At 52.7% G+C, this 13,520-nt stretch overlaps 3 protein-coding genes across 3 annotated transcripts; 1 reads left to right on the forward strand and 2 right to left on the reverse strand.

The window, feature by feature from the left end:
• Nucleotides 1-2,061: 2,061 nt before the first annotated feature.
• ICL1 (isocitrate lyase 1) lies at nt 2,062-4,843 on the reverse strand (the record flags this gene model as incomplete). Its single annotated transcript, XM_062910302.1, has 4 exons — nt 2,062-2,409; nt 2,722-4,339; nt 4,393-4,548; nt 4,613-4,843. 3 exons carry the CDS (start codon nt 4,841-4,843, stop codon nt 3,080-3,082), a joined length of 1,647 nt encoding a protein of 548 aa, XP_062769206.1. The 3' UTR covers nt 2,062-2,409; nt 2,722-3,079.
• A 1,535-nt stretch (nt 4,844-6,378) lies between these two features.
• QC763_212620 (uncharacterized protein) lies at nt 6,379-9,729 on the reverse strand (the record flags this gene model as incomplete). The annotated part of the gene is made up of 1 exon (XM_062910303.1): nt 6,379-9,729. One exon carries the CDS (start codon nt 9,727-9,729, stop codon nt 6,379-6,381), a length of 3,351 nt encoding a protein of 1,116 aa, XP_062769207.1.
• Nucleotides 9,700-13,505, forward strand: QC763_212630 (uncharacterized protein). Its single transcript, XM_062910304.1, has 5 exons — nt 9,700-10,222; nt 10,273-10,489; nt 10,542-12,821; nt 12,883-13,345; nt 13,420-13,505. Exons 1-3 carry the CDS (start codon nt 10,126-10,128, stop codon nt 12,118-12,120), a joined length of 1,893 nt encoding a protein of 630 aa, XP_062769208.1. The 5' UTR covers nt 9,700-10,125; the 3' UTR covers nt 12,121-12,821; nt 12,883-13,345; nt 13,420-13,505.
• Nucleotides 13,506-13,520: the final 15 nt, after the last annotated feature.

The following is a 13,520-nucleotide window of genomic DNA, read 5'->3' on the forward strand; positions in this document are numbered from 1 at the left end:
TGGGTTCTGGAACCACGTTGCGATTTCCCATGTACGCATCGGAAGTCGGAAGCCAACGCCCCCCCCCCCCCCAACAGTGAGTAGCTATTCGGGGACTTGCGTCTAGGATTAGCTTGCCCCTTTTCTTGCTTCCCCTCTATCTACACGACCTGCGGACCATGACCTCACAATGAGCCGGAAGGGGTGCTCTGAAAGAGTGGAGAAGGGTGTGTACATATGTGAAGGTACAGTGCCTTGATGTTGTGTAATCGCCTCCTTGCCATCCGAGTCAGGCCAACGTGGGAGGGTTGGCGGCTGACTGATTCTCCGTGACTGTGAGGTGTTCGTGGATTTGTTGGGGATGTAACTGATCAGGCTGAAGACTGCTGGGCGGGTCGTATTGTTCAGATTGATGTGTAGAGGCGCATGGTGTTCGGATGCTTGTAGTTTGGGCCGCGTGCGCTTATTGCCTCTTTGCACACTCCCTTCGAGAGATGGGTTGTCTCCCCTTCTTGCAGTGTCTTGTCGCCTGGATTTTTTCCAAGAGCAGCAATCAGAGAGGAAAATGGCTCGGCCAAAATCAGACTTGGTATTCGATTTGGTGTGTGGTTGTTAAACCGTCGGGTTGTCTTTCATGATACAGTAGGCGCGAGTATCGGATAGACTTTGTGTTTCATGAAGGTGTGATTTCCCTTTAGTTTCCTCAGCCGCAGATTCATGATATTCCTAGAGATACGCTGGCCAGACCAACGCCATTACTTGATCTAGATCTTGCCAGTGAGGGTATAGGCCATTATTTCGTTGTAAATAGCTGTGGTCAGCTTCCGTCATAATTGCCCGGTCAAAAGCCCAGACCTGTTGAAAGCTTTGTAGCTGGAAGACTGGCATAGACACAAAAGACTCTAGGCATACACGGCAGTAACAGGTGTTCCATTTGGGCTGTGGGGCACCTGATATTTTTGACTCGGCATGATTAGATATAGGTGCCTTTATTTCATTATTGATCTACCAGTTTCATTTTTTAAATAGAGCCCTTGATTACCTGCCAGGTCTGCAAAACCCAGAAAGATTTCAAATAACCGTGGTACCTCATTCACCACAGCCTCAACTACTTCAAGATCCTATAGACACTTCTCTTTTCAACAGCCGCGTCTCCGCGCTATCTCGAATACGATGATCCAAATACCTCTAACCAGAAAGCAGATAAACTTCAAGGCCCAAACTGAAATCCCAAAACTCCACCGGAAAAGCACCCAACAGCCGCCACAGTGTCTGTTACTGTTATCCCAGCATTTCCCGCCCAGATTATTGAAGCGATCAAGGCTATTGCCGAGCTCGAAACTGTCGAGCCTATGCCCGCCCCAGCAGCGCGAGCGAGCGCACCCGTAGACACTGTAGGCACTGAGCGAAGGAAGTCTGTACTGGGTCATGAGGTGACATTCGGCCAAAGTCTCGGTTGGCCAAACCAGCGCTCGACTCCCAGGTCGATCACGCATGTTGTATTATTTGGAACGAGGGTGCTCGCATACGGCATCAGAAAGTTTGTGCCATATCTGATCTTGGACAGCAACCTTGAAACCGCGAGACTCTAACCATTCGGAATTTTCACGAAGAGGCTGTCAAAAAAAAAAATTCAGGAGTGAAAGTTACATTTGTCAAGCCAAAAACACCAATAATTGTCTCCCAATAGCATACTCCTCTTTCAGTGAGCATTCAGCACCCCCCCATCCCTAGTAACAAGTCAACAAGCTCCCCACAGTTATCTGCCAAGCTTCACACCACTCAACTTTCTAATCACCACCCCTCAACTGATCTTTCAAAACTCCTTGAATGCTCCCTGAAGCCCTTGAATCCACACCCGATTAGAATCATCACCCAGTCTCCCAACACTTGCCGTAGTTTTCCTCCTTCCAACAATAATCTACCGCCACAACACACAACCCCCCATCCCCATTGAATCTTCCATCCTCCAAACCAAACTCATCCCGTTCCTTGATGATGATGTGCTTCTAAAGACAATGGACCAGCAAGCCGTCTTGCGCCCCCTCATCCCTTCCACAGTCGCCACTTGGTATTTGTGTACAGTGATGGCGTATGGAATGGTAACCGGGATCCCGTGTACGCCATCAGTCCGGATGGATGGCATGGCCGGCTTGTAGGAAGCCCCAATGGCCAGGAAGCCCCAATAGCCAGGAAGCCCCAATGCGTATCGAGCACTAAACCTGCCGTGGCAGGGCAGCAGCCCATTGGGGGACACGCGAGGTTGGTGTCTGCGGTGTCTGTATGCTCTCGTGATGCGAGGTTCTCTCAAGCAAGGGAGAGAGAAAAGGTAGGTAGGAAGGTGGTTGTTGGGTAAGTAGGTGGGAGGCGTGCAAAAACTGGTTGGTGCGAGGTGGACGAGGTAAGGTAAGCTAAGGTGGCCTTGATTCTCTGGGAAAGTCAAGAAAAATTTGTGGTTGTTTGAGTATATATAGAACGGGGGAAACGAGTTCAACGACAAACGCAAGGCTGAAAATGGAGAAATTATGGGTTCAAAAACAAACACATTGCTGAAAATGCAGAAGGAAAAGAATGGTGTTGGAGAAGAATGTCCGGGGGTGATCGGATGGCCAGGAGTTGAATTATATGCTTTGGCCGGACAGGACAAACACTACCTAAGGTAGACTTGGGAAGAATATCCAGACAGAACCAGCCAGTTAGACCCTAGAAAAAGACAAACAGGAGAGTGTGAACAGCACCGACCCGGACAGTCACCAAATCACAACACATATGCCTTAGACGGATAGGGCAAACAAATAGATTTGGGAATGCAGTCGAACAGAACCAGCCAGTCAACTCAAAGCAAGGAGGAAAGCAGACCGGCAAGAGAAAGACATCGGACAACTACATGTTTCAAAACCCGTTTACAAGCAGCGGTTAGCGACAACCTGCAAACATCACCGCCAGCACAGCATTCGAACAGCAAGATCATGTTCATCATCCAATCCATTCTTTCTCCGAATACTCTCAGAGTTATCTAATTACCCAAAAAAATAATGAACCACGCAAAAAGCTTTATCACAAAATCAGAAAGACAAGAAAACCCCTTTTTATGCGCCCCTTAATGGAACTGATCCTCCGTCACACCCTTACCCATAGCAGCCGTACTGCTAATACCACCAGTCACCATCTTCTGCAGCTCGTCCACGTATGTGGCACCCGACCACTTCTGATGCTTGACCACATCCACGCCGCTCTCCATCTCAGGCTCCTGCACCAGCTCACCATACGCCCTCATGCCAATCTTGCTATACGCGCTGGCAAACTTGTCGCTGATAAGGGCGGTCGTGTGAAGACCAGCGAGGGTAATGAACTGCCAGCAGTAACCCAGGCCAGCCAGGCGTCTGATGTAGGTCTCCTGCTCCTCTCTGGGCATGGCGGTCTTCCAGTTGAAAGAGGGAGACAGGTTGTAGGCGAGCTTCTGCTCGGGCCAGACGGCGTGGACGCCCTTGGCGAACTCCTCGGCCTGCTTGTAGTCGGGGAGCTTGGACTCCATCCAGATGGCGTCGCAGTAAGGGGCGTAGGCGATGGCGCGGTTGATGGAGCAGTCGCAGCCGCCCTCGAGACGGTAGTAGCCCTCGCGGGTGCGGGGGGCGTCCCAGTTGAAGTAAATGTCCTTGCCGAGGATGCCGCGGGCGACGGCGCGGGCCTCCTTGTTGGAGAGCTGCTTGCCGTTGACGCTGTCGCGGTACTTTTGGGCGAGGGCCTTCTGGTTGGGGAGGTTGGAGGAGAGGATGGCGTCCACGACGTGGTCGTCGAAGCGCTTGAGGTTGGCCTTGGCGAGCCACTGGTCCTCGATGGCCTGGAGCTCGGCGCCGTTCTTGCCGGCCTTCTCACCAGCAATCATGAGCTCGTTGAGGTCGGGGAGGTCGGCGTTGTTGGTGCCGAGGATGAAGGCGTGGTCGCGGGGATCGATGGTGGTGGTGATGAGGGTGGCAGCCTCGGCATCAGTACGGGCAATGGCCAGGAGGTCAGAGCCCATGATGTCGGCCTGGGCACGGATGGCAATCAGACGGTTGATGTGCTCGGAGATGGGGACGAGAACCTTGCCGGCCATGTGGCCGCACTTCTTAGTGCCAGGGGCCTGATCCTCGATGTGAATACCGGCAGCACCCTTCTCAATGAAGAGCTTGGTGAGCTTCATGACGGCGGTAAGACCACCGTGACCGGTATCGGCATCGGCGATGATGGGACGGAGGTAGTCGATGTTGGCGAGCTTGGCGCGCTGCGCCTTGGGAACGGAGAGACGCTCCTGACGCTGCTTGCGGTCGTGGAAAAGCTGGGCCATGAAGAGATGGCCGACCTTGTTGGGGACGGTAGTCTGGTTCGGTCAGTATTTTGCTGCTCTCGTCATCTCCATGTCACCACACTCACATAAGGGTAATCAGCAAGATCCGGGCCGGGCTCGTCAGAGGCAGAGGCCGTTGATGATGATTGCCAGCCGGAAACATAGACTGTGTCGAGGTACTTGGCCATTTGGGTCACCATTGTTGGCTCCAAGCAGCCGTATGTGTAACTGGCATCCTTGTTCTGTTTTCGAGTCAAGTCAGCGTCGGCTCTTCGGTCATCTTTGTTGACATGACAGTAAACATACCTGGAACCGCCCCTCAAGAATCTTCCACAGCTTCTTGGCCTGGGCATTGCTGGCATACTCGATCTTGAGGTTGCCTCTCTTGTTGACGATCTGCTCAGCGGTAAAAGGGCGCTTGGTGTACCGCCATCTTGGCTCGCTCCACCACTTCTTGACCTCGGCCACCTCCTTCGCGAAGAGCTCGTCCTCAATGTTGGGGTCCACGGCGGGATTGACCATGTTGTTGGCAGCCATGTTGGGCACGCGGTTTTTAGAATTGGTGATGGGTGGGTGTGGCGTATGTAAGACCGTTTACGGTTTCTTTGTTGATATGTATAATCCAACCGGTGATATCAGAGCCCTTGTGTATGGGAGGGATATGGTGGTGGGAGGGAGGGCAGGGAAAAATGGGGGTATAAGACAAACAACTGCAAAAAAAGTATAACCAGCCGAGGAAGAATTAGGAGGAGGCAGACGACTAATGTATCTCCCCGGCGGCTTCCAAGAAGGCTTATCGGAACAAGGGGCGCAAAGAAAGGGACGAGGGGTTACCGGGCTGAGGCAGCGGACATTGGTGTGGGCGTCGGGAGAGATCGGTCTAGCGGCTACTCAAAGTAGCCAGAAGGGGATGTAGTCATTGCCCCTGTTCCCCACGTTTGTTTCCATACCTTCAATCCGGGTCTGGGGACATGGTCGTCAACTGACTCTTGCTCGCGTGGCTGTTCCACGGATACAAGGAACGGACCGGTCACAAACGGTCGAGCCTGTCTGTTTTCTTTTATGTTAGTGTTCAGAGCGTTGGCCATCATCACCACAAGTCATCAACTCGCTAACCTCTTCCCATTGTTTGCCGTGACGACAACGACGTACAAAACATGCCCGCATCGAGTGTCATGTCAGAATCCTTTGAGCCGAGCCATGTTCGCCGCAAGTCCCACTATTTCCCCAATAACGACCCCACACTCCACGACTGGATGCAAGCCGCACCGCCGTTGACCGAATTGCCGAACCGATGCCGGGGCCAATGCTGCTGAGCGCTGCCAGAATTCAGGCGTTGCGATTGGCCTGTTGCGCCCTTTCAGCGACCCCTCCCCCACAATTGAGCCAACTGTGAAATTCCATGGAAAATGGCTGGAGATCTGCGTCTTGGAAAACGTCAGTCAAAGGCTGGGCGCAATCATCAATTCTGAAAAAGTCTGGTTCCTTTATTATTTTGGGCTATTTCCCTCCCAGTGCCTCCCACTGGCACTGGTCGCGTGGCCAGACAGACGTGAATCAATTGACTTTCTGCTCGTTTTGTTGATGTGTCTTGCTGTTTTGCCTCTGGAAACCTCCCCCCGCTGTTTGCGTCCGACTGTTGCTGGTTGCTGGGCCCATCAATGGCATGTGAAGATGCGTCATAGGTACAAACGGACTCGTACCTGGCTGTAACATTTCGACTGCCCCACCTTTCGCGGCTCGCCAATATCTCCGTGATTGGCCATTCCCCTTTGGACCGCTTCGACCTCGGTCAACTTTATGTCAGCTGCCACTTCAACCCGGCCCAGCGACAACGAGCTCCTCCGCTGTAGCCGTCTGGGACCGACGGGGCGCCGACCAAGCTCCGTCTCGAAACGGTGCTCGGCCATCACATGCAGCACTCAAGCCACGAGAAAGCACATGTCTAGTGCTGCTGGGTCCTGGCCGTTGAGGTTCACCCCAGGCACCTGAAACCGAATTGGAACAGTCACAAACTTTCTGTCTGGACTCTGAACAAAGAACCATGCTCATGATTCGGGGGTATCTCAATCTCAAAGCTCATCATCCTCATCGTTGTCAGAAAGAAATATCGTCGGCCTCGGCGGGGCAGGAAGGGTATTCCCAGCGTCCTCATGGACAACGGGACCGTTGGCTTCTCCCTTTCTCATGACCCCCTCCAGCTGAGCACCATACTCCATGACAGCGTCATCTTCTATACTAACAATCGATGGCGATGGCTGCTCCTGTGCCTCAATGACCCTTAGCTCGTCCAGCTTCTTCTCCAAAAGCTTCGCCTCCCTCGACCGATAGAATGTCTCCAGGCAGTTTCGTCTCTGCTCCTGTGTCCAGCTCTCGACCACCAGCGCAAAACCAGTCGCATTCGCAAAACCAAACTCTTTTGCCATCGAACAAAACTGCCGTCTCATTGCAGCTGCCGGCGGGTTGAACTTGTAGTGGACTTTCCACACGCTGTCGGTATCGGGAACACTGTTGGCCTGGCTATCTGCAAATAATGCGCGGTCGCCTCCCAATTCTTGGCTGTCTTTATTGGCGGCAAGCTCTGCTCTTCGTGATAGCTTTTCCTCCACGCGACTGGTGCCAACCACTTCCGAGTTCTCGTGCGTGTATTCAACCCCGGCAGAAGCCAAAATGGCGGCGACGGCATCGCTCTGTGGTTTCTGCGTCTTGCGGCTCTTGAGCATGTCCTCCTTGTTTTCAATCGTGATGAGCTTTGCCAACTGACTCATGCCCGTCTCGTCGCTGTCGTCCTCCTGCTTGACGAGGTTGATCTCGTCATCTTTGTCCTTTGCCAACTTCTCCAGGTCAATATCGCTGAGCAGGACACCTGCCTTGGCCTCGGCAACGTTGGTCTTGTTGACGATCTCTCGGAGAACGACCTGGTCGGGGTGGTAGCTAAGGAGGTTGCCGAGCCCGAATATCTCGCCCTTTCGAGTGCTGTCCTTTTGGACGCCTTTGAAATAACGCCTCTCGTTGGATGCGTTGTATCCAATGTTGGCTTGTTGTTGTTTGTAGATCTGGCGAGCGTAGACAATCTCCTCGATAGTTCCAGCTGATATCAGTCGGAACACGTCCACATCGCGGATCTGACCAATTCTGTAAGCTCGGTCTTGGGCCTGGAGATCGTAAGCAGGGTTCCAATGCGGGTCAAAGATGACCACCTTGTTGGCTGAGGTGATGTTCAGGCCAACGCCACCAGCTTTAGTCGAAATAAGAAAGACAAACTGAGCAGGGTCTTCGTTGAACTCATCCACCACATTCTGGCGCTCCTCGTAGCTTAGTGAGCCGTCTAAGAAGCTGACGTTGTAGTTTGTATTGATGAATAGGTGCCGGAGGATCCGCAGTAGCCTCACGCTGTGAGAAAAGACGAGGACCTTGTCGCCATTGCTGTGCCAGAACTGAAGGAGCTTCTTCAAGACCTTCCACTTGCCGCAGAATTCTGGGTTGGCAAGACTGAGCATCGAATCTCGCTCCTGCCAAAGTTTCTCCCATCTATCGGGGATGCAGGTGCGGAGAGTGCTGAGCTCCGTACTTTGCTTGTCGTTTGGGTCCGCTGAAGATGGTAGAAGGAGTGTAAGGTGGTTGGCAATTTTCTGAAGTGTCGTGAGGCATGGAAAGGTAAGACTCTTCCAAGGCCTCCCATCCTCGAGAATCTTGTAGCAACACCACCCTTGTTTTCGTCCAGATGCACACGGGCAAGGTTCCGATGCGCATATGATGTACTGAACCTGATCACCGTCGATAAAGTTTTGATAGGCCTGTCTCTGAATATCTGTCAAGGGACAAAATACCACCTTATCCGACTTTTTCGGAAGCTGGTCAGCGATAAGTGTCTTTATCCGACGGAGAAAGTAGTCGGGCAGCAGGTTGTGCACCAGCTTCTTTGCTGTTGTCCTGGCGAGACTAAGCTGTTTGAGAGTCGCCTCGTGAGATTGCCCGACAGTCAAAGGCTTGGTGATGGTGGTGGTCCATTCGGCCAAAGTTCCAAAACGGCCCGGGTTTGTCCAATTCAACAGCGTCCACAGCTCCTCGTATTTGTTTTGGATGGCCGTTCCTGTAAGGCCTATCCGGCACATCGCGTTAACGCGACCCATGGCCCTTGTCGTTTCAGACCGCCTGTCTTTCAACTGATGGCACTCGTCGGCAACCACGCAATCCCAGTCGATAGCATTGACAGCGTCGCAATTGTTCTTGTAGGTCATGTAGGTCGTGATCATAACCTCAAGCCGCCCTGCTTTGGCCGCACCTAGTACGTCTACTTTCCCAACGCCATGAAATAGGTCGATATGCCACCAGCCCCAGCGGTTCAACTCGTTCTTCCAGTTCTGTATCAGTGATCCAGGACAAACAATCAAGACTCTTGGGTACCAACAGCCCCCTGCTCTTCGCATTTTTCTCATCCGCTTCGCATCACGCTCGTCTCCAGTTTTCCCAAATGCGGCTGTGAGAAATGCGGCCACTTGTACCGTTTTTCCCAGACCCATGTCATCGCCTAAAATGCAACCTTTCTGGTAGACAAATCTCTGGTGAAGAAACCGTACGCCTTCGACTTGGTAGTCACGCAGGTACTGGGCGATCGAAGCTGGGATGATGCCGGCTGAATACTCCAACTCAATCTGCTTTTTAGGACGACATGGTTTGATTCCGCTCCTTTCGTCAAATTGTGGCCTTTCTGCATGCTGGAATTGGCGTTCGTCGTCCGAAAAATACAGTTCCGAATAATCCGGTGGTATCTTGAGTCCTCCGGCTTTTAGCTGTTCCCTGTCTCTGTCGAAGCGCCTCCTTCGCTGCTGTAAGTACGCAGGTACCTCTGCCTCTTCATATTCCTGCTGTGTCCCCGGATCTTCGATTTTAATGGTCGTCTTCCTTTCAGACCTGACCCCTCCCCCTCGTCCTGCCCCCCTTGGCCCTCCCCTTCCCCTGCCGCCAGTGGTTGCGGCAGTGGCACGACGCTTAGTTGCCCGTGGCTGGTTGATCGCTGTCCCATCATCGGAATCATCCGTCCAAACGACCCTTTCCTCTAGCTCAGGTGGGCCCGGTGACTTGCGCTTCCCAAGAGAGTTTATGACGGCGGGCTGGTCTCCATCAACTGAAGAGGCTGTAAGGACATCATCGGAAATCTCAATCCCATCGCCATCCATTTGCGCGGCGATTTTGCATGTTGCCACTAGTTCTGCCTGCCCGTGGGAGAATATCCGGAATTGGACGCTGTAAGTGAGTTGGAGAGCCTGACGCGGTTTGAAAGGCAGCACAGACAAAAGGCTGCGCGACAATGGAACGAGGGCACGTGACCACTTCTGGGTTTTCACTGGACAGTGAGTGACACGGTCCAGAGCAGTTGCTACCTGTAGATGGTCTTTTCCGCTACTATTTCGAAGCTTCATTTTGATACTATGCGTAAACTTAGAGTATTTCCTGCCTTTTTCCGACATGAGAGTCATCACCACAACTGCTTTGTTGAACATCCACACACAGCTCCACAGCCAACCCCAACCCTCTCCCCGTAACTTGCTCGTCCCACGCAAATCTTGGCACTCTTTGACAGCGGCCTCTTTCCGCCCATGAACCCACCATCCCCGGATTTACAGGGGCAGGATGGGACGGAATCCCGGTCAACCAACCACTGAGAAGACAGGAACAACATCCAGTTCAAGGCCGAGGCTCGTGGTCCGCCTGCTTTTGACGTAAATAGCGAATACGTTCTGCTGGTATTCAAAATGTGATTTCACATCATCTTCTGCAGTCTTTTTATTCTCAACGAACGCGTACCCACCGTTACAATGGAGCCTTCAAGTTCGAATACTGGTTTTATCCAGCAACAGCCCGTGATCAACAACCAGTTCTATGATGATGTGAGCTACCAAAGAGTGGCCAGATGTATGCTTCCCTGTAGGAACTTTCATCACAAAATCACTAACAGCTGATAGTATTCCTGCCATCGGATATCCTTGACAAAATCACACCCGATGCTACTCAGATCGGCCAAGAGGTCTTGTCTCAGCAAGTCTTCAATTGGGTAACTGACGCCGAGCATAACCAGCCATATCTGCGCGGAAATGGCCGGGATTCATTCGGCAAGCCCAAAAGCGAGCTGGTTGTTGGCGAGGGATGGCGAAAACTTCAAGACTATGGCTTCAAAAAGGGGTAAACGTCTACAAGACCTACATGCCGGGTTGCTGTGCTAATGCCATCGCAGAGTCGTTGCTTTGAACTACGACACTGACCACGGTCCTTACACTCGCCTTGTCCAGTTTTTGCGGTGCCACCTCTGGGAAGCATCATGCGCCAATACCCTCTGCCCAGCGGCTATGCAAGATGGCGCGGCCCGTCTCCTTCAACGTCATCTGTTCACTTCCGCCGCGAAGAAACTCTCGCCGATTGAACGTGAGGTCTTTCAGAATGCCTACAGCCACCTAACCTCCCGTGACCCAACCAAAACATGGACCAGCGGCCAATGGATGACCGAGCGAACTGGCGGCAGTGACGTATCTCAGACAGAAACCGTAGCCACTTACGACCCCTTTCCTTCCTCAGCCCCAGTCCCCTTGGCATCACAGTCCGAATCCATCCCCCTCGGCCCATGGTCCATCTCCGGCTTCAAGTGGTTCTCATCAGCCACCGACTCCCACATGACCATTCTCCTCGCCAGAACCCATCCCTCCAAGGGCGTATCCGCCTTCTTCGCCCCCATGCGCCGCCATAACCCTTCCCTAGTCTCCCACACGGGCGAAAGCGGAAACGGCACCGAACTCAACGGCATCACCATCCAGCGTCTCAAGCACAAATTCGGCACCCAATCCCTCCCTACAGCAGAGCTCGAGCTCAAGGGTATGCGAGGTTGGCTTATTGGCGAGGAGGGCAAAGGAATCCAGGAAATCAGCACCATCCTCAACATCACCCGCGTGCACACTACCGTCTCTTCCATGGGCTACCTCGGGCGTTCGCTCGGCATCGCCCGGTCCTTTGCCCTTGTCCGCCTCGTCGGAATGGGCAAAGGCAAGCGAATTGCCTTGTCGTCGCACCCTTTGCATATGAGAACACTGGCCAACATGACGACTGACTACCACGGTATGATGCTGCTGACGTTTTACACAATCCACGCTCTCGGTCTGGATGAGCGGTCTCTTACCTCCAACCAAGCAGCGACAAAGGTCCCGACTCCACCTAAGGAGTTGGTCCAGCCTTTACTCAGGGTACTGTCCAGTCTTCACAAGTCCTATGTCTGCGAGACAACTGTCCCACTGGTGTACGGCTGCATGGAAGCGCTGGGAGGGGTAGGATACATGCAGAATGTCGAGTCTGAGTATCTCAATATCTCTAGACTGTTCCGTGATTGCTGCGTTGGTTCTATTTGGGAGGGGACGACTGATGTCTTGGCTAGTGATACGCTTCGTGCTTTGAAGCACCCCCTGAGCGGGAAGCAGTCAGTTCAAGCTTTGGATTGGTTGATTCTGTCTTCGAAGAATGCAGGGTTGGTGGAGGAATGGCAAGTGTTGAAGAACAAGATTGATATGGGCAAGCAGGAGGAACTGTTGCCTGAGGCTAGGGGGTTGGTGTTTAGGATTGCGGAGATTATCATCTCGGTGCTGTACTTGGTTGATGCTGAGGCTGATCCGGGGGTTGAGATTGAGGCTATGTGTGCTAGGTTTATGGAGAAGAAGGGTTTCAGTGTTTATGAGGCGCCGGGGAAGAGGGCAAGGGAAGGAGGGTTGAAGCTCGATCAGGCGATTGTTTATGGCGCTGGGAAGGACCTTGCTCAGGGGGCGAAGCTCTAAATGTTGACTATCGTAAACAAAAATCTCAGCGTGCTCTAACAGTACAGATGTGCTCCCAACCGCCCATAAGACGAGGGTCACTACACCAAGATTTGCTTGCATGTTTTAGTAACTGACACTGAAAAAGAAAGGAACAAAAGTCATCCTAGCCTCAAGCTTCGGTTTCCTTGCCCCCCAGCTTCATCGTCCGAGCATTCTCATACCAGCGTTCGCGAGCCTCGAGTGCTTCAGCCAAAATATCGAAGAAATGAGAACTGGCCCGTGGCATCGCAAGCAAGCGAGGCGCAACGGATCCGTGTGCGACGTGCCTGGTAGCCTGCTTCCGTCGATCATATTTTCGAGTAGGGGGAGGAGAGGATGAAGGAACAGAAGGAGACAGCATGAACCCCAAGGAGGCTCGCCAGAAGGCGAATAGGCGGGAAATCTTCTGTCTCTCTCTCTCTCTCTCGCTGGCGCTTCGCAACAGTTCAGCGTCGCCACATGTTGCCACGATTTTCGCCTGCGAGCGCGATTCGTCGGCAGACCAATTTCAGCCGAGCATCTCGTACTCTTCTTGTTCATCTGAAGTTGACGTTTGCGGATATTACACTTCTTTTTCGGTAGGTATTTTGAGCCTTTCTCAATCTGCCGTCTGAGCTTTTCCTGCTCGAAATGTTAGCTTTCCGAACAGCTTCTTCACTCCACACAAGCATTTGTCTAAGGTACGTACCCTTAGGCAGTGAGACGAGCAAAAGTATTGTTGCTTATTTATCAAATATATAGGTATATAACACACCCCGGTGACATCCGACTTTATCCCCATCTCCAACACCGTATTCCCACCGCAACCACCCCTCACTGCCAGTTTTCATCCGGCACCGGGCATCCAATCCTCTGCTGGCAGCCAAACCCAGGATCGGCCCCTCCACAGCAAGTCACAAAGGCCAAGGCGTGATCATGGTTCGTGCCGGGGCAAAGCTGAAGGTAAAGTGTTGGGACCTGCGAGACTGGGTGAGGCATAAAAGAGGTAAGACATACCTGCTGCCAATTCAGAGTGCTACCGATGGCAGCGTTAGCACGTGGCCGATTTCGAAGGGTCAACGTCACTGGAGCACCCACAGCTGTAGAAGCAATCACCGGTCATTGGAGCTGGTAGCGGGGAGGGGATTTGATGGCGTTGGGGGAGGGAGCGGTGATGGCGGTGGCGGCGGTCAAAACCAAGAGGAGAGTGGTGAAGGTGCGCATTGTGGGTAGACCTTTTGGCTTGAGTTGAGTTTTGATGATCTTTTTCTACCTACTTACCTACTTATGAGAGGGAAGGCAGAGCTGTTTGTCGATATATATCTCGAGTTGTCTCTAAGCAGCGATGGAAACAATACCTCCGAAAGCTGTTGGTCTTTTACCCCTGCTTCTATATACTG

The sequence above is a fragment of the Podospora pseudopauciseta genome (genome assembly GCF_035222475.1).
Source record: "Podospora pseudopauciseta strain CBS 411.78 chromosome 2 map unlocalized CBS411.78m_2, whole genome shotgun sequence".
NCBI lineage: Eukaryota > Fungi > Ascomycota > Sordariomycetes > Sordariales > Podosporaceae > Podospora > Podospora pseudopauciseta.

What these genes read in the sequence shown, in the direction of transcription:
- QC763_212630 (XM_062910304.1), top strand. Translation starts at nt 10,126, where the DNA reads ATGGAGCCTTCAAGTTCGAATACTGGTTTTATCCAGCAACAGCCCGTG. An exon ending in CTACCAAAGAGTGGCCAGAT is followed by an intron (nt 10,223 to 10,272) that starts GTATGCTTCCCT and finishes AACAGCTGATAG; the next exon opens with TATTCCTGCCATCGGATATC. An exon ending in GACTATGGCTTCAAAAAGGG is followed by an intron (nt 10,490 to 10,541) that starts GTAAACGTCTAC and finishes ATGCCATCGCAG; the next exon opens with AGTCGTTGCTTTGAACTACG.